This window comes from Calypte anna, chromosome Z, assembly GCF_003957555.1.
Source record: "Calypte anna isolate BGI_N300 chromosome Z, bCalAnn1_v1.p, whole genome shotgun sequence".
Classification (NCBI taxonomy): Eukaryota; Metazoa; Chordata; class Aves; order Apodiformes; family Trochilidae; genus Calypte; species Calypte anna.
The window spans coordinates 27,702,024-27,722,099 of record NC_044274.1 but is presented as its reverse complement, the minus strand read 5'-3'; the positions used below and the strand labels follow the sequence as shown (position 1 = coordinate 27,722,099).

The following is a 20,076-nucleotide window of genomic DNA, read 5'->3' as shown; positions in this document are numbered from 1 at the left end:
TCTCCAGTTCAGTTTCCACCTTCACTCAATCCACCGCTCATGAAAGGGAAACAAGGCAACCTGACACACAAGGAGGTATTTTCGTCAGTGATCTGGCAGGTGCTGAGGCCAGACAGAAATCCTGTTTTCCACAGGCCTTTACCTTGTTTGATCGCTGGTTACTTTTGATCTGATAATGCCCTCGTGCTAGTAATGACTTCTCCCCTCACAGAACCTACCTCGCATCTGTCACCCAGAATAAAGGGCATCACACTGCGCCCTGACAAGGCCCATGGTCATCAGACGTGCTGCCAGCGAAAGGCTCCCCAGCTCCCACCATTTCCAATTCAGCTCCCTTTGTTCTGCTGGGTACCGAGGCCAGGGCATCGGTGACAAGAGAAAGGATTATGCACCAGCTGTGAAGCTGAGCCTTCATGAATTTATATCTTTTCATCTCGGCTTCCTCGACTCCTTAAATGCGGTGAACTTCATGGTGGTTATTATGAAATACACATCCAACAAATGTTATGGAAATCCTCTTTCCACAGGAAAGAAAAGCCAGTGGATGTCTTCTAGTTAAACTGAGAAGTACTTCACCCCACCACCCCCAACAACTATTATTAAATCTTTCCAACTGATGTTGTAGGAGGTCACTAAAGGCCAGATAGATGGTAACACTGAAAGGGCAGAGAAAGCGGGAAGGGAAAGGTATGATTTTTGTTTCATTTACACAACGTATCTGAGAGTTATGAGTTCTTTCTATTCATCTTTTCTTTGGAACTACTGTGTACTTGAACAGAATTAAAAAACAAAAAAGGGAGAAGATTTTAAATCAGATCATGTTACTTGAAGATTATGTTTTAAAAAGGATAAAAACCAACACAAAATAAGATAAAATTGATTTTGTTTTAGCTTGTAATTAGAAGTATTTTAATAGTAATGTTGCTTGAATTTCAGTGAGGTAACACACATTTGAAAGATCTAAAACCCCTTTTTTGGTTTGGAAGTCCAGTTAAAGAACTGGACCACACCACAAAGGATTCAAGCTCTTATTTTCCCCAACTATGCAAACACAGACTTTGCATGACATGGGGTAGCATCCATTCTTAAACATTTGATACCCTAGTTAAAAAGGTTCTGACTTTCACAGTGTTGCCTGCTCTTTGTAAAAATAGCAAGAACTGCGGACACCAGTAGCCTTTGGAAATTACTTTTTGGGAACCTGGTTCTCAGAAACCAGTTATGTAAACTGCTCCATTTCCAAAAGTGAAATTAGATACCCAAAAGAGCTATACGTCTAACACCTACCTGACTCTAAAACAGTACTTTCCATCATATTCAAATTTTTATTAGTTCTACTTTTAACTAAGTTCTGTTGAAAATTCATTTCATTGTGCCAATCATCTCCACCATTAAATAACAGTTCAAAGTCTAGAACTAACTGTTGATATTTAAAAACTCAAGGTCTGCTGAACTTCAGGTGGCAAGATAATCATGACAGCAACAGTGAATCTTATCCTGCTGGCAGCCCCACATGAAACCTAGATTAATCCTGAAATTAAACAGAAGAACACAAAGAAAATTAGGTCCCTGCTCTGCCCTTTTCCATCAAGAAGCTCTAGGCCACTATTTTACCATCATGATTATTTATACAGGTTCACCTTTGGAAAATCAGACAACTGGAAGACATGATAACAGATGTGTGTAACAGGCTTTGTTCAAGGAACTAACTGGGAATGCTGAAGCACTATAATGATATGACTATCTCTGCATCCAACTTTGTTGCAAATGGGGGTTTTTAGACTTAAAAAATGGGTTACTGGATTAATATGATCGATGTAAAATAGATCTTTAGAACAAAATAATACAGGGTAGGCAAGCATATAAAATTGAGAATTAAACTGGAACAGAGCTCTCTCTGATTTGAATTAAAATACAAAGCCACAGGCTGTAAAGTAAAATCATGAGGAGGACAAAAACATTTGTGAGACTCAAAGAAAACAAAATTATATGTAATAATTCTTGGCTTACCTGAACAGAACATATGCACATGAATCAAACTGATTAGATTTGACATCTGTGCATATAGCAACCTATGTGAAACTTTAAGCACAGCCTAGGAGGTAAATGCTTCAATTATTCTGGAATTTAAAAGGATAGCACAATGCCACGTTTGAGCCTGTCTTACATGTAAGCCAGGCCTGCACACTCAGAGCAGTACTGATGGCAATCACTGAGCAGCAGCAGTAAGCACTACATGGCTGCACCTGCTGCTACCACTCTTAAAGGGAAGTAGGCCCAGAGGAAAAAAAAGAAAAAAAAAAGGGGAAAAAAAGAAGAAAAAAAAAAAAAAAAAAAATAGTCCAACACCTTCCCCAGCCCCTTCAATTTGTCCTCTACTGATAAAACCCCAGTGAGCATCTGTTTTGTGCTAAGAAAAACAGATCCTCCTGTCAGCTGAGTGCCCATAACAGGAATCTTGCTGGTGATTTCTCTTTCCTCTCTACAGAAGCCTTAACACTCTTCTGGTGAAAAACAGCAATCTTTTTTGTTTCTTTTTGGTTGGTTTGGTTTGGTTTTTTAACTGGGTGGAAGAAGGATGCCATTCTTAATGGTAACAGTCAGATTTAGAGCTAGCCAAACTGACCTGAAACAAAGTTGGTGTCAATAAGAGAAAAATAAACTGTGTAAGTATACCAGAGAAAAATTTTCAACAGAAGGAATGCTTGACAGGGAAAAAATTGCCACTTCAGTCAAGTTAAAAGAATCTCTGTAACACTTGAATAATAACAAGGCGAAAATGACAGGGTTGATCATAATTGTAATCTCCTACTTGAATTTGAAAAGTAATTGAGGTCTGCAAAGACAGAAGCCCTGTGCCTCCTTCTAACAGTTTGCACAATAGTAAAAGTAAGAAACAACTTGAAAAACTTTGAGCCAAATAATAGCTTTCAATAAACATTTGATACAGACCACTTGCACTAGATTATATTCAATAACAAAAATAAAACCTCTACAAAATTCTATAGCTTTCAGAGGAGAAATGGTAAAGAAAGAAATGTGGATACACAGTTATATAAAGAATTAAAAAAAAAAAAAAAATCCTGCAAATCATCACATAATTAAGGTCAGCATTTTAAAAAAATTGCTGTTTAAACTGTCCGGTTGTTAAACCAGTTCAATCCTTCCTTTTATCTGAAGCTTTGGAATTCTGTTTTTGTTTGCTTGGCTGGGGAGCAGGAAGAGTTTTTAAAAAATGAGAGAGGAAAACCACTCCACACTCCAATTTTTATTACAATAACCAATAAATAGTTCCCCTGAAATATACAATAATTAAGTGGAGGAAAATCTTTTTTTCCATACTCTTATCCAATTAATCAACAGTCATTAGCATAATAGCAGGAACAGAATATTAGGGCTGAATTGCCAACTTAAATCCATCAGAAGAACTTTCATATTGGCAGTGAGCCATGAAATTCACCAGATAATGTTGTGTTATGGGTGGTTTAAAAAAAAACAAACAATGTTGGGCCATTTTAAACAAAACAAACAAAACCACAATTTTTACATCAGAGTTCTTCACCATACATATGGTTTACTTCAACTGAGTAGAAAATAGCTAATATAAGCATTTTATAAATAGATGCTGAAATTATTTGCTTAATACTAAGTTTGTGTTTAGAAAGGTGACAAACAAGCAAAGTGGGTACTGCATGACAAAATGCCTTCAATTCCAACAGCAATTTAAAGACTGTACGAACAGCAGCTACAGGGTAGTAAGTAATTTAAAGCTTCACTGTCTATGTAATTTGCATGTAATATGTCTAAGAATCAATTTTTAGACTTACTGGCTCAAAAATTCATACATAATGTTTAAAAACTGACTAATAAGTATTTTATTTCAGTTGACAAAAATCACTGTTGATATAATAGATTTGACTTTGTGCAAGCATCAGAGCACACGCAAATTAAGTCTGCTGTTTGCAAAGTTATAAATGAGGCATCATCACTGAGTGGACAGTCGTGTACCAGCCAGTTCCTAGGATTTACTCTACTGAAGGCTTTTGTCTCTTTATAAGACAGTTTTGTATAACTGAAATACACTGGTGAGTGCTCATAAAATACATGTTATCATACGATAAAACACAGAAATAGCTGTGACAATTTACACCTAAAAACACTTGAGCTCAGCAGTTATTTTTCACATTGTGCTGTACTGCTGTCTGAGATTTCACTTTTCAAGGTTAATCCAAAACCATATTTTAAGACATGATCCCCCTCAGTTTATTAATTTTGAGGAAACTATACACGATAGAACATGCTCAAGAATTAATTTAAGTGAGCTAATCTGATGTTCATAACCTCCGCCTTTTATTCTCCAACCATTCATTACTTTGGTTATTTTTTATTTTTTTAGGAGGTCATGAGAAGTAGCAAGTAGTGATTTTCTGTCATAAAAGCATCTTATGCTTACTTTCAGAAATGCATGAATAGGAAAAAAACAGTTGGTTTGGGGAAAATTGACCACTGCTTTCCACTTGTTTCTGCCAGAAAAAATATGCCAGAACAGGCTTTGAGACATTTGGAGAGCAGCATCCCTCTCATATTAGGCCTAGCCTCTATTTTTAAGGAGATCCACAAAAAGAAAAAAGAAGAAAAAAAAATGACATTGCTCTATATACCTTTTAGCTAAATAAACCACATCAGAACAAATTATCTTTCAGATAGAGAGTATGTACAGACAGACAGTAGTATTGATGTTTCTTTTCAAACCATGGCTTGAATACAGGCCAGTTGTGTTTTTAATAAGACAATAACAAAAAACAAAAAAAGCACATCCTTTATAGCAGGTTTCCCTGCTAATTGGTACAGAAAAACTTATTTCTAAGGATTCACAAGCAGGCATTCATATAGGATGAAATATTTTTGTGTGAAAAATGAGAGCTGTTCTAAGCCAACAGTTGGTAGAAGGGAAGTTTTTGTCCAAAAAAATCAGAAAGAGAATGTTGTATGCACTAAACTTAGGGTCTTAAAGCAGAAATCATTCTTCTCTGTGAAGGTAATACAAACTTCACAGAGAGCAGTAGTAAATTAATTGGCAGTTCTTCAGTAATATTTGGTTTCAAAATCAACAGCTACTTTTACAAAAACACTGATTTGAGGTGTAAAGGAGATGAGTAATTAGTCTTTACACTCATAAGCCTAATCTTTCTGCATGACAGGTTTAAGACAAGGAAACCATAATCATGCATCTTCTGAATACAACTACAAGCAAATTAACTAGTAATAACAGTAATAACTATGTCTCCTTTCCATGTAGTTCAGCAATGAAAATAATTTGCAGTGCTCAACTTAAAAAAAAATAAATCTCATTTCAAGATTTTGAAGCTAGAGGAATCAAATGTCACATTTAGGGTCACCAGATTTCTCAGAACACCTATTCCTGGAAAGGTACAGATGTGAAAGCAGACTCTGCTCTTCTGTGATCAGAGAATCATAGAATTGGCTGGGCTGGAAGGGACCTCAGAGATCAAGTCCAACCCTTGATCCACTACCGGTGCAGTTACCAGACCACAGCACTGAGTGCCACATCCACTCTCTTTTTAAATATCTCCAGGGATGGAGAATCCACTACTTCCCTGGGCAGCCCATTCCAATGCCTGATCACCCTCTCCGTAAAGAAAATCTTTCTAATATCCAATGATATGATGAACATTACCTAGGGTAAAAGTCAGCTTTCCTAGGAAACACAGGCACTGTGCCATATCTGATTTAAAAAGAATGACATCACTAACAGAGCTATCACATATAAGGAACAATTTATTTTGGGCACAAAGTGTTAAGCGAAGATACCTAAATGTTTGATCTACCCACTGTCCTTTATTATGCATGAAAAATCATCTTCTTTGAATGCAGAACTCACATAAAAACTGGAAGCAGAATTTCTTTTTTAACAAAAAGCTTTACTTAACAAAAATACTGCATTTTTGCTTGCAAATTCTATGTAAGAATAAAAAAAATAGTATTATGGAATGATATATATAAATTACTGTTCTTCAAATAACATGCTAAAATGCTGGAGCATTTATTTATGCACTACACTACAAAAAATTCTGCACAGCTACTAGCATCTTAGTGTAAACCAACTGCAATCAGAGAGAGACTCTCCAGATCAAAAAAGCTTATACCACCATAAACGCCAAGTTTTCAACTGTTTACAAAGTATATTCAGTACATTTAATACGCTTTAGGACTTCTACCACCTCATTTATCTATGAACTTAAAAGCCACTACTAAGTGACAAGAAGAAATTGTTCTGCAGACACAAATATATGGAGTCTCACATGATACCACATTTTTATGCATTAGGAACCAGTGCATTTGGCTGAAATGCATTAGCTTTAAAATGACAAAAAAAAGTCAAAATAAGTACCCAGTTTTAGTTATTTCTTGTTATGACACGTACTTAAAATGTAGTTGGAATTTTCCTTAACAATAACTGCAGTATAAAAGGATTTTGAAGTAATTGTTTCAATCCTCTACTTGAACAGATTGATGCAGTATGTGTTGAAATCAGGGAATTCTGAGAATACAGCAATGAATTTAATAATGTTAGACAGCATATATATACTCTCTATATTTAAGTAGTCCTTAGTGTTTCCAAGAGGCTGCACAAGATTAACATCTCTAATTCATTCCCACCACCACCCCCAAAAAACCCTCAAACCAAAACCAGGAAACTTCACTGCAACCCATAACTTCAATTTTCACACATTTTAGTTAATCACAGTATTTAATATTATAATAATTTTAACAAAACTATAAAACTGGTTTTATAGTAGTCCCTTTTCATAGGTATAAAATGCCCCCAAACACAGATTTATAAATACTACAAAGCAGAACCATACCGATGCCAGCAGTCACAGCCAAGTTGACAGACTCTGCAAAGTAAACACCTCTTTTGTAACAACTACATTCCTAAGCTAAATCTTTAACAGCAACACTGATTAACTGCACAATCATTGCTGTAGAAATGCAATCCCTGTAAGCAGTCAGAAGAACTCTTCTGGAAAACTGCACTTGCCCCTGCACCCTCCCTCACCTCAAAGCAGACCCATTGGTTTACATTCAACAGAAACCATAATTTTCTCTTTGGAGAGGGAAAAAAATACTTTGGTATTACTCATTTTTGTAATTATTATGTCAGGCCAACCTTGGTATTATTTTTACACTTTTTTAAAAAAAATATATCTTTGTGATTTTTTAGTATGGGGAAATCCTCAGAATTCATAATATTGTTTAATGAAGCAGTAAGTTTATCTTAAAAGGTCACAGCATTCTTCTCCTGCTTGTCCTCAATCATGTAGGTATTCAGCCACTTCCTGGAAAGTAGGCCTTCATCACACTAACATCTGCTTTGGAAGAGAAACTGCAACTCCTTTCCTCCTTCCCTCTGTTTTATTCCTTAGCATGACCTTATAAGATATGGGATATCCCTTTGGTTAACTGGGATCAGCTCCCAGCTTCTTGTGAAATCAGTCTGCTCACCCAAATGTCAGGGTGAAAAGCAGAGAGGGCCTTGACTCTGCGTAAGCACTGTTAGATATCTAGACACTGTTCTGGTCACAAATCCAAAAACTAACACTACATGAGCTACTATGAAGCAATTTAACTCTATCCCATTTAAAAACCACTAATCCTGTAAAATCACCCCTATGGTCACTTTAGATTGTCCACCAGACATACAAGTTTCTATAGCTCTCAACCCCTGAAAAAATTGAGCTCTAAAACTAATTTTGCATTTTTAGAAAACAGTAATTTCTGCATAACATCAGGAGGTACAAACCCCACAGACAAAACAACCAAAAAAAAAGTCAAACAAACAAACACCCACCAAACATTTGGGTGCAATGCACCAAGAAAACCAGAAAATAATCACAAGTTGGTATCTGAAAACCACACCATCAAGACAATCTTTAGGAAAGTTTTATACACAACAGAACTTTCAAATGGTTAACACAGGGAAAATTAAAAAATAAATGTTTAGGTGCAAAATAGAAGAAACAAGGAACACTAAGCTAAGGACTCTGAGAAAAAATACTGTGGCAAAGCTGCACATAGCTCTGAAGGGCAGAACAGGATGTTCACGGGTAGACACTGTAAGTACAATGGTGCCTTTGTCTAAAGCCCAGATAAATAAGAGTTTAAGCATTAGCATTCTGGATAAAAAGAACAATGACAGTTGATAGACCACAGCAAATTCTACAGTAAATAAGGCTGGAATTTCTGGGATTATGAAAGCACATAAAACATGGAACACCAAGGACAGGTTTAGATACGGCTAATAAGTTTGCAGTGACAAGCCTTCAGGCTAAGTATGAAACCAAAACTTCATGCATCTGTATAACTAATATTGCAGTCCAAAAGTTAAACAATTTAACCTCAAAAGAATGTATTTAGGATAGTATTTAGGATAGTCTGAGCAGTTCATCCTCCATGCCCACTAAATTTGTAATAAATGAGTCAACAACCTAATATTTTGATGAACACAACAATGCAGAAGAGCATGTTAAGGTATTTAGGAGTGAATATGAATATATTTGTTCCCAAGTCTCTTTAGCAGCATAAGGGGAGAGAATGTAGACATTTCTAGAACTTCCATGACACCTAACTGCATGCAAGGTCCAATCGATCTCTAATCCTTAAAATGTCATCCTGTGTAAAGTTCAAACATCATGCGACGTAAAGAGTCCAGTTATTTGGGAAACTATGTTTTCATCCACCTTCAGATATTTGACAAGTTCACTTTTTTAGCTTCTTAAAGATAAAAATTCAACTGGAATTTGGTGGAATAGATGAAAAAAAACAAAGATGGTCATGATTTTTACATAATCTTGCTTTTGCCCTATACAAATAAAAGCACATATGCATTATCTTTGATGGACGAGAATTAGCACCATTTTAAAATAATGAAACTAACAGTTTCAAGGATATCCTTTACAGTATCATACTTGTGATCTCCTACAGTAAAACACAATACAGCTCACTGGGAGCAGTATTATCAATTTTGTTTTACTGTTATGGTTAAGTAAACAGCTTAAGATTTTTACCAAATACAACACAGATCAAGATGCTGACTTAAAATAGTAAGAGCTACAATGATTCATCTAGAGTTTGCCAGTGGTCTCTTTACCATAAGATATTACTAGATTAAACAGAAACTACCCACCCCTCAAACAAAACAAAGCAAAAACAAAACAAAATAACAAACAAACAAACAAAAACCAAAAAACACAAAACACAAAAACCAAACACAAAAACCAAACACAAAAACCAAACACAAAAACCAAACACAAAAACCAAACACAAAAACCAAACACAAAAACCAAACACAAAAACCAAACACAAAAACCAAACACAAAAACCAAACACAAAAACCAAACACAAAACAAAAGCTGATTAAAAAACTAAAAAAACATAGAAATTGAAGATTTTTTTTACAACTCAATCTACATGGTTTTATTATCTAGGTATACAAGTTGTATTAAAATACATTTTAATAAAAATTATTTTTCATCCTAGTATAATGATATTCTCCTTAGGAATTATGTAGTGCAATAATACTTATTCACACAAATGGCCATTAAATATGGGTATTTCGAAGAGTCAAAAAAGCTGCATATCCAGTTAACAATCCCTGGTCATAACATTTTAAAATTAGATTAAAAGCTCAAATAATTTATTCAACAACAATAGTCAAAAAAGAAATACAAATCAAAACACTTAAAAAGTGTCTATACTCTTCTTTAATTAAAGATCAATTATTTCCATTAATAAATATGTAGATTTACCATAGCAAACATTTTGCTTTGGTCAGTTACAATTTATCATTTCAGTAAGCAGACTCTAGCATAAATTTTCTGGCAAAATTTAATAATTGCTGGAATCAAGAAGAAAAAGAAAAATACATAAATTCACTTCATACATCTTTCTAGAGTATAGCAATTAGATACTATCTGAAGGTTTGAAGGCCATGTGCTATTGTAAATTCCTATTAATTTCCTTTTACTTGCATTCATTCTTTTTACATAAAACACTAACAGGTCAAATTAGACAAAATACCACAACAACAGTGAAGAAATTGTATGGGCATCTTTTGAGCTGATGACTGATTAGCTTTTAACTTCTATTTACAGTTTGAAAGAGCACTTAAAAACCAGAACACTGTATATTCTTGAAATGCAGGAATACCGTATAATACAGCCATTGCCATTGTTGTGTCTTTCAATTATAATATAAAATGGCTCTTTTGGCAACTATACAGAGAGAATAAATATTGACTTGTTTTAAAACTCTCACCTTGCTTCAATTTGCTCATAGGCTGCTTTCTGGTTTTTCACATTATTTCCATCCATTTGAATTTTTAGGTCACGATTCTTCAATATTGACAAATTATTCAATACAGAACTTAGTAAGTTTGATGTACAAGTCCACTGACTAGCCAGCTGTTAATATGTAGGCATTAGCAGACACCACTTGAATGTATATATATATTTAACCTTTTCTAAAGCTGTATGCAAATTATATTGTCTGCAAGTATCAGACGAATAATCTTACAGTGTTAACCAAAAAGTAGAAAAAAAGTTGTCCATCAGCCACTTTTCTTCTTCTATTTTATTCTGTTCCTCAGTTCTTCGTCATTGTGCTAATTTACAGTGTACACACTATATATTTTTATACTGGCAATAAGAATATAAAGTAGTAACACATCATGGCAACTGCACCTGTCCTGATAAAAAACTGACTGCATTTGGGCCATTGCATCCTTACTTTCTGTGCCTTTTTCAGTAAGTGCCAGCCTTCATGTACACATCTTGGATCGGTGACCTTGGCAACACCTTGGGTGAAGTTAAGGTCCTACATCAGTAAGAGCTGACCACAGATCACATTCAGCTGGGGCACAAATCAAGCTCCATTAGGGGTCAAACTAAGTCAATCCTCCTCAGAACAGTGGGTCTGCAGTGAGGGACTCTCCCCTTGGGTTGGCATGTAACCCCAGGAGACACATGGCATTTGAGAGCCGTCATCTTATTTCTAAATTTTAAGAATTCTTGAGTCTGTTGTGCAGTACTTTCTTGTACATTCAGAAACTGTGGTTTACTAATGCAGTCAGAAGTGTTAAATGACTTTGATAAGCCTTATTTTTAGAAGGTTCTCCTCTAAAAAACTTTGACTCAGGTGAATTCAAAGTAAACTTGGTTCATTTTGTAGGTGTTCATGACATGAACTTCAGCTTAAATTTTAAGTGGCTTAATAAGTAATTTTTATATTGATATAAAAATTGAAAGTTTTTTTAAAATGTAGAGTAGGTAGAACCATTAATCTGCCACATATAACCTATCAGTAGTCTAAAAATACAAATAAAACAACAACATAATTATGATTCCAGTACCTAGTAGCTTTTACACTGTACATACACACACACATACCCAAACCATACGTGACAAGTAAACTCACAACATTAAGTAGCTGGTTATAAATCTCAGTAAATGCAGTACTTGTCAAAGAAAAAACCCCAAAAAAAAAAAAAAAACAAAAACCACCCAAACCATACAACTAACCTTATTATCAAGCTACCTTATTTACATAAACAGTCAAAGAAAAGGGATATACAACTAGCCTTACAAGAAAATTACTATCTGTACATGCATTTTGTTTCTGCATAGTATCTACATATACTGCACTAGTATTTATAAAGGGAACTCAGGGGGACTGGCAACTGGACATGGAGCCATTCACTTCTACCAGTGACCCAGGTCTGTGGTAACTGAAGTCATTGGACAGGTGGCCAGTAACTTGTGTGGAATAAGCTGATACTTTCAGTCATTCCTGGTGTTTTTGTGAGGTGGATAACTATCCTCTATCACAAATGGGTACTCGTCTTGGCAGCCACAGTAACAAACCTGAGTGAACATTGAGACTGAACGAGCCTCTTAACTCTCAGTACAGGTGTCTCTTCAGGTCAGGTACCTGTTTATCAGACAAATAAAGGACTTCAGTTTCCAATGCTGTCAGCCCTAAGACTGAATTAATTTTATTTAAAAATCTCCTTTCACCTGCTTAAGTATAAATTTTCCCCATTGAAGACAAACGTTTAGAGAGCTTTGGAGAGGGGAGAGTGGAGGACAGAAATCATACAAAAAGACAAAAGCACTAGTGAAGGTTAAAAGGAAACAAGCAAACAAATGAACAAAAAAACCACACTGCAACCCAAGCAAAATGTCCTGCCGTGATAAAATGTCTTTTGAACAATACAACAAAGAAGAAGACCTTCTATATAACTAAGGTAATGCATTTAAAAACCCAAAATAAGGTTTTAAGTATAAAGCTGAAAACTATTAATTTATGCATCTCCTAATTTATCTGGCATCAAGGGCTTAACTAGATCGTAGTTCTTCTCTGACACACACCCTTGAAATTAAACTGAAGAGATACACTTGAAGTACTTGTTTCGCAGTAAATAAAATCCATACTATTAGACAACAGTACACATAAAATAATTTGCTTCAAAGAGAAAATTTTCCTGTGCTGTATTCCTAAATATGCATACCCAGATGATGTAAACATGCATTCTTGCCCTCTAAGAAGTCACAAGTTCAAAACTGCACTATCATTACAGAAAGTAGTCTAATATAGGAATGAGTTAAAACCAAATCAAGGAACAATAGTTGGTTTGCTCCAAGGTTTTGTTCAGCATCTCCAGTAGTGGTTAGACTCCTCAGATTAATTTGTACTCAGTATATCTAGCACAGATCATGGAACAGTTAGGGTGGGAAGAGATCTTTAAAGGTGTGCTCCAACCTCCCTGAAATAAGCAGGGACATCTTCAACTAGAACAGGTTGCTCAGAGCCCTGTCCACCTTGACCTTGAATGTTTACAGGAGCTGGACTTCTACAACCACTCTGGACAGCCTGTTCCGAAGCATGGGTATGTCCACTTTATGTCCTTCATCCTTTTTTAAAAGAACAGAAAACATCCCCCAGGATCCCAAAATCCTGTATCAGTGTTCTCCTTCGTCTTTGCTAATATTTAATGAACAACACAAAGCAAACCTTCTCAAATGCTTTAATAAAAATAACCATAACTATACTGCAGGAGTCAAATGCTATTTAGTTGTGTAAGCTTTGTTATATTAGCAGTCTGAAGACATTTAAGAACTACTTCGACAGCAATCCGGGCAGCTGAGCCGAAAAGCAAATAGAATCTGTGAAACCAGCACAATTTTCAGTGCACACCGGCGTGTACTTTTAATTTGCTACAGCACAGGCTGCAAGCTCTGCCCCACTACGTAGTCAACATCGCCACCTGAAGGTAAAGACCCAGTACTGCATCTACCGCCAGATTCCTGATCTGCAGAAACATTGAGAGACAAAAGTCAGCTACCCGAATAGAGGGTTCAATTGCCGGTAGAATAAAAATACATTTATGCACGAGCCGAATACTTATTTTCTTCTATTGGTATCAAACTCAGAAATGATCAAGTCAAAATACAACACTTTCAATCAACAAAAATGTAACAGAGAAACAAGGCCAGTATCTGTCAGATCTCCAAAGAAATGATCAACACTTTCTCTTCTGTTGTAAAACATTGTTTCAGATGCAAAGAAAGACTAACTTCCAGTACAACTTTTAATACTGAATAGATGCTTCAAATAGTTCTTATGAAAGCATGTTTTCCAATATTCATCTCAGTTTCAATACAGTTATTAAATGCATTTTTAAAGCACTGAGTATTGTTTTTACTGTACATTTAGTACCTTTGATGCATATGTAGTATCACTGATGAAATAAAATACAGGAGGAACTTTATCATTACTAGTCAACACTACCAACATCATCTGTAAGGAGTTTATGCTTTAGAAAGCTCTAACTCAGTACTTGACAGAAGATGAATCATCATTGTCCACAGCTATGATATACAGTAGAGAAATTAATCCCAGTAATGGCAACATCTTTAGTATGTATGCATATGTTTAGCAAATAACTAGTCCTATATGTGTATTCTGTGCCTACAAAGAAATTAATCATCAACATTCTCCTGAAGAATATGAGGTTTTAATTATAAAAAAAGAGGGAGAAAATTCTGGAACAGCTATATAATTCTTTTCAAAACTTCAAAACAATGAAATAAACTAACAAGAAAATAATTTGGGAAGCATTCACAAAGAAGCTTGGGAAAACTATCTTTGTTAGCAGAACAGTTTTAAGTAACGACATGTAAATGTTGAAATAGTATAGGGACCTTGTGGGGGTTGAGGGAAATGTTTTTCTCCAAAAGGCTCTTTTCATGTACTTGTTACCAATGAAAAAATATGTTATTTCTATATATTCTAAACTTCAGTAATTCACATCAGATGACATACAGCTTTACATGACTCATAATACTGACTTTTCCTCTCAAATAATTTGCCTGGACAAAAATCAAAGTACTTTCTCATCTCCACATTTTCCCCATACCACGCACAAAAGCCTTCTGGCACACTGCTGAAATAAGTGTTTTGTAGCCAACATGTATGAAGAAGAAAGAGAACTTCTTTCCGAAGTCAAGGTAGAAAAGGTGAATCTCAGTAAAACACATAAGGATAAATTTATCAGATTATACTCTATTTTTCAGAAAACATAAAAATGTTTATTTTGTCCTGCAGATATTTACACTAGATTGATTCCATCCAATGTTTTAATAGAATTAAGTATTCACTTGTCTGACATAAAACCGAAACGCTTTAACCTATCTTAATTCTTTTATATTAAAACTAAAAGTGTATTTTTCACCTATCTTAAGTATAATTTCAATCAAATGAAGTATCACCATTAGCATGAATGTGGTTACTGTATTACACACTATACAAACTGCAAAAGATTGGCAAAATACAAACATAATACTCACCTTTTAAAACACCATTAAATAGTAATCTGTAAAATATTTACTATAAAAGTGTTCTTACAGATTGAGCATGAAAGAAGTTCATCAAACACACTGCCAATTAGGCCAAAATTTGGTTATCTTGAAATGTCCTCCACTCACAGTTTCTGGTTGAAGTCAAAAGACAAGGAACTCAAAGCACTCTTAAGTTAGGGTGTAACCATCTCATTGAACATACCAGGGAACCATCAAACAAATGATTTCTCTCTAAATTATCTACTCTATTTTGTTGGGAAGGGAGAAACACTGCCGCAATAGCTTAGTTGAAGTATTTATCCTGTCTACCTCTAAAGAAACTCGGAAAAAAAATTTTAAAAAAAGTGGAAGGGAAGAAAAGAGAGGCAGGAATGCTGTCATCCTGTTATAGTACCTAAAATTCCATATCCCTTTATCCCCCACATTTAGAAGCTCCTTGTTCTCAGCCACATCTAATTAAGCATGAAAAAGGCTCATAATATGTGGAATAGGCTGGTACAGATTTATAATTTTACACAGAAAGTTTCTGCAACCACTGTATTATTTTAGCTTTTAAGTCACTCAGCTAAGAAAATGCAATGAGTAAGACGTTAGTATGTAAAATAACAGAGGTCCCAAATCTAGGTTTCCTCTATTCATACTAAGACAACAGAGTTTACACACTGCTTATACACAACTGCTTCTGGACCAATCCTTCCCTTTGGGTGCACTGTAGTCACAAATCTATTCTCCATCTCTCTATGAAGAAACTTCTGACTACCTTTAAAACCTTTTGGGTTCTTCTAGGGAAGGCTGTGATGAAGATAATTAATTTTCCATTACAATTCACGTTAAGTACAGCCCCACTCCATGTCTCAAGTGAGAATACTGAATATTATGTAGAGCTATTTTCCTGACTTTTCATCTGAAATTATGTACTGTCTAATATGCAGTGGAAAGGACAAAAAGTAGGTTGGTAGAAAGTTAACAAATCAGCCGATTCATCCCCTGTCATCTTCAGTCACATTAATCATTCATACAATGGAAACATGAAAGTTACACCATTTAATTTCAGCCATGACCATAAAATAAGAAGTCCAAGCAAACTCAGCCAAGAAGCCAAGAAACAATCCTAGTTTTGTCTGAGCATTTATAATCTGTTCTTCCATTTACACTTAATTTCTGTAAGACTGTTGGATTGTATCAGACTGGTTGGGGACAGCCAAGGAAAGACAATACAAGATACCGACCCACTTAAATCCTGAATTGTTTTTTCTTTTCATTAGAATTCCAGTTCAGCCAGTAGACTTCAGAAAAGAGGCTTTGCATATAGCTACACTTCCATTCAAAGGACAAAGGGAAAAAATATTTTTAAAAGATAACAAATCATAAGCAGTTATGGAAACAACCTTGTGTAAGCTGATGTTAACTTGTTCCTCACTCACGCTTTACCTTATATGCAGCTTTCATTTATTATCATGACATAATCAGCATTTCAAAGAAAGGAAAGGGTCTATCTTTCTGTGAAATGCGTACTATACTAAACACTCAGGACATAAATTCTTCTTTCTCTGTTTCTGCTCAGCAGTCTGGTAATAGAGTAACTTAGCAACAGATGAAGCAACTGAACTGTGGTGCCTGGTCTACATTTCAGTGTAAATTAACACTCACAAAGGCATTGTTTAGCTGCTGGTTGCCTCTGCATAGACATGTTTTTGAAGTATAAAATCCATTAGTGTGATAAAAGCCTAGATGAAAATCCAGACATCACATACCATCCATAATGGACTGTGCATTTTGAAATTACTAGAAATTGTCCGTGCGAGTCATGTGATTTTAAGCACCTCCGAAAAAGCAGAAAACAAGAAAATAAAAACAAACACACAGATTTGATTTACAATACAGAAGCTGTTCAAAAGGGAGGAGGGGGTAAGGAGTTTTCTTCCTATAGCAAACCGACGATCTATGAACTTAAAAACAAAAAACAAAAAGCAAAAAAACAAAACAAAAAACCCCAATCCCTTATATGTCAACTACACTTTTCTTATCAAAGAATTTATTTCAGAGAATGAATACTTATTTATTCCAAAATCACACACATTTCCCAAAACCCCATTCTTCACCAAAAAAGTAGGAAGATGTACCACAAAAAATATTAACATTTCGATGCCAGTCTTAAAAACAAAAGCAACCCACAAAGATGTAAAAAACAAACTGTATTATCATTTGTCACCCACAATTACTCCACTGTAAGCTTAATCTGTGGCATTAAAGAATTCATCTCTCTTTTTTGTTTATTTTGGAAGGTGAAAATTTTTATTTTATGACTGCATGAGAACTTCCTACAAGTCATCTTTGTTCATCACACAAAATTAAAATTCCTTGACCCTAGCAAGGGGAACCAACATCAGATTCTGTAGCTCCTTCACCAAATGGAATAAGTATTACAAGGATGTTATTCAAGATTTTGTTTTGATATCAGAGAATGGCACACACCTGTTTTTCTGCATTTGAACTATTTTGAGATCTCAGTTTTGGCCAGTATATCCTGGTTTTCAGCTACCTACGGTTCTGATCAAAACCAATAAATGCCTTTTATTTTCCTTTAAATAGAAACCATTTTGAAATGAACCATCTTAGTCCTTACTATTTGTTTGCCTATTTTAAGTTAAATATACAATGACTGAATACAAGACATGCTGTTTTCTGACAACTGCAATTCCTTTGTTCTATTTCAGCAGCTTTCAAACTAGAGGTTACAACTGTGAGATTAGCTGATAGTTCAGAATTCAACCTCAAGCAAATCTATCTGCTTGTTTACAGGAAAAAAAAAAATAAAGCCAGTGCTCTACTATACCATTTATTAGACTGGCTTTCAACATTAGAAATTATCGCTTCACAGATATTATTACTTACTTCTACTAGCACAGGGACACTAATGCTACAGCATCGTGATGAGAAAGTGACAAATTTCTAGAAAATATTATCATAGTGTATTATTTGTACTCAAGAACCAAACCTCAAAAAAACCTTAGTTTACTTAAATTTGAACTTTCTACTGTGATGTAAAAAAAACTTACTGGTATAGAGAAACATTCTGTGTGGGCTAAGTACTTTCCTACACAAATCAGGCACCTTCCAACAACTGTCACTGTTGACCATGTCCTTGAATGTCATGTCAAAACCAGAAGTTGATACCTGTCTGAAACAGCACAAGCTTAACTTGCACTTTTTTTGGCATATCTGTAGAATCTAAATTTTCACAGATAGAGAACTTTTATAAGCAATGTATTATATTCAGTGAATTATATTCACTGACAAAACTAACAGCCATTCATAATAAAGTTTTAAATAAAGAACATAGTTTTGACAAGCTTTGGGGAAAAAAATAACAAAAATAAAATAAATCAACATATACTTACTAATTTGTTTTCTTGCATGTATATTCTTTGCAGCTTCAGACAGCCTTTAGCTATAATGATCATTCCTTCATCTGAGATTTTGTAACATTGCCCAAAATGAATGTCTTTCAATTCTCTGCATTTTGAACCCAGCTGAAATTAGAGATATCAAAGCAGATATTTATGAGTAAAGGAAAAAAACCGTCAGGATTTGACTGAGCTAATGAGTTGTGAGTTTTCTTCATGCTTCTCCATGCCCTCTTTCCTTAAACATTACCTTTAGTTTACGCATTTTGTAAGTACCATACACAAAATCATTGCATACATGACAAAATTAAGTTGCTAACTACAATCAATAAAAAAGAGCTAAGAGCAGCACAAAGGAACTAAGTTCTTTCCTAGGCACATATTTAAGTAGCTAACAATGCTTCTTAATGTATGCTAGACCATTGACAGCATATTTAAGGTAAGTACTTCAGTACTTAAGTACTTTAACCTAAACTGCTCCTCTAACAGGAGAGAGTTGATGAAACCTCCCTTAATGCCTAAGAAACAATGATCTCCCCTTGTCACCCTTGACTTTTGTGACACAAAAAGAGCAACTACTTCAGGAAAACTCAGTCAACTAGGGTTGAAGTACAGGATTTCAAACTGGAGATTTCATTATAAAAGGGATAATTTAATCATGATATAAAAATGTATGGTTTAGATAACAGTAACAAGAAAATATATCCATAAACTAACTTATGTAAATTTTAAATAAATCCTAGAAGAGGGTAACTTCTTCCATGTACCTTTTTGCATCAGGTAAGAAGCTGAAGGCAGTGAATTTACAAAAGAAATTTGAGGAATGAATGATTACCTGCTTGAGACTTTCATCAGTGAGTCTGTCCTGATTGCCCACATGCACTTTCTGAAGAAGAGGACACCGAGAGGCAACTGCAATAATAGAGGTGTCAGAAAGCTGTTTACATCTGTAGGCAGTATATCTTAGGAGTCCAGGGCATTTAATGGCTAATATGCATACTCCTGTATCAGATACATTGCGACAATCAGAAATATTGATTTCTGTAATATTCTGGCTTCTTGATGCTAACTTTTCCAACAGCTCATCAGTGACCTGCAAAGAAAATACAAACATTCAAATTTAACTTTTTTTTCATTTTTTATTTCATTAGCACAAAACTATTTGCAAGATGCATTTTTCCATAGCCTACTGGGAGAAGGAGATTTGTTTTCCAACATAAGAGCATGCTGATATAATCAGTTTTACAGTTTAAGGAATTCTGCCTCAGCACTTGGAGAGAACAAATAACACTTCAAGGTCCCCTTTGGATTTTAGACTAGGAACTCTCAGAAGAAAAGGATTTGCTTGCCCTTTTACAGCAGATGGACCTCTGTCTGAGTGTGTCTGATTTTTCTCATGCAAATCTGCAATATCACTTTTCCACAGTGGTTCAGAAAGACATTAACAAGTTAACTGTAGAAGCAAGAGAACTTGCATGCTTTCTTACGAATTGGTGTTAAGTAATATACCATGTACACTGAGATGAGTTCATGTTGTTGCTCTTCAAATGGCACCCTCCAATAGTTGTTACCCTGCACCCTGTATTTTCATGAAACTCAGAAACAATTGTTTTATAAACCTGCAGGTGCCTAAGTAACAAAACTACAGGGAGTGGTCAAACAACCTAATTTTGTCTTAAAAGAAGCCTTGAAGTTTTTCAAGGAAGAAAGTTTCCCTCAACAGATGGAGC

At 35.0% G+C, this 20,076-nt stretch overlaps 1 protein-coding gene across 1 annotated transcript in view; it reads right to left on the bottom strand.

Moving 5' to 3' along the window:
* Nucleotides 1–20,076, bottom strand: part of FBXL17 (F-box and leucine rich repeat protein 17) — a 243,167-nt gene that overhangs the window by 210,637 nt on the left and 12,454 nt on the right. The window contains exons 3-4 of the mRNA XM_030466773.1: nt 19,182–19,439; nt 18,341–18,472 (exon numbers count right to left, since the gene is read on the bottom strand). Of these exons, the coding sequence (XP_030322633.1) occupies nt 18,341–18,472; nt 19,182–19,439 (390 nt within the window). The remainder of the gene's footprint in view (nt 1–18,340; nt 18,473–19,181; nt 19,440–20,076) is intronic.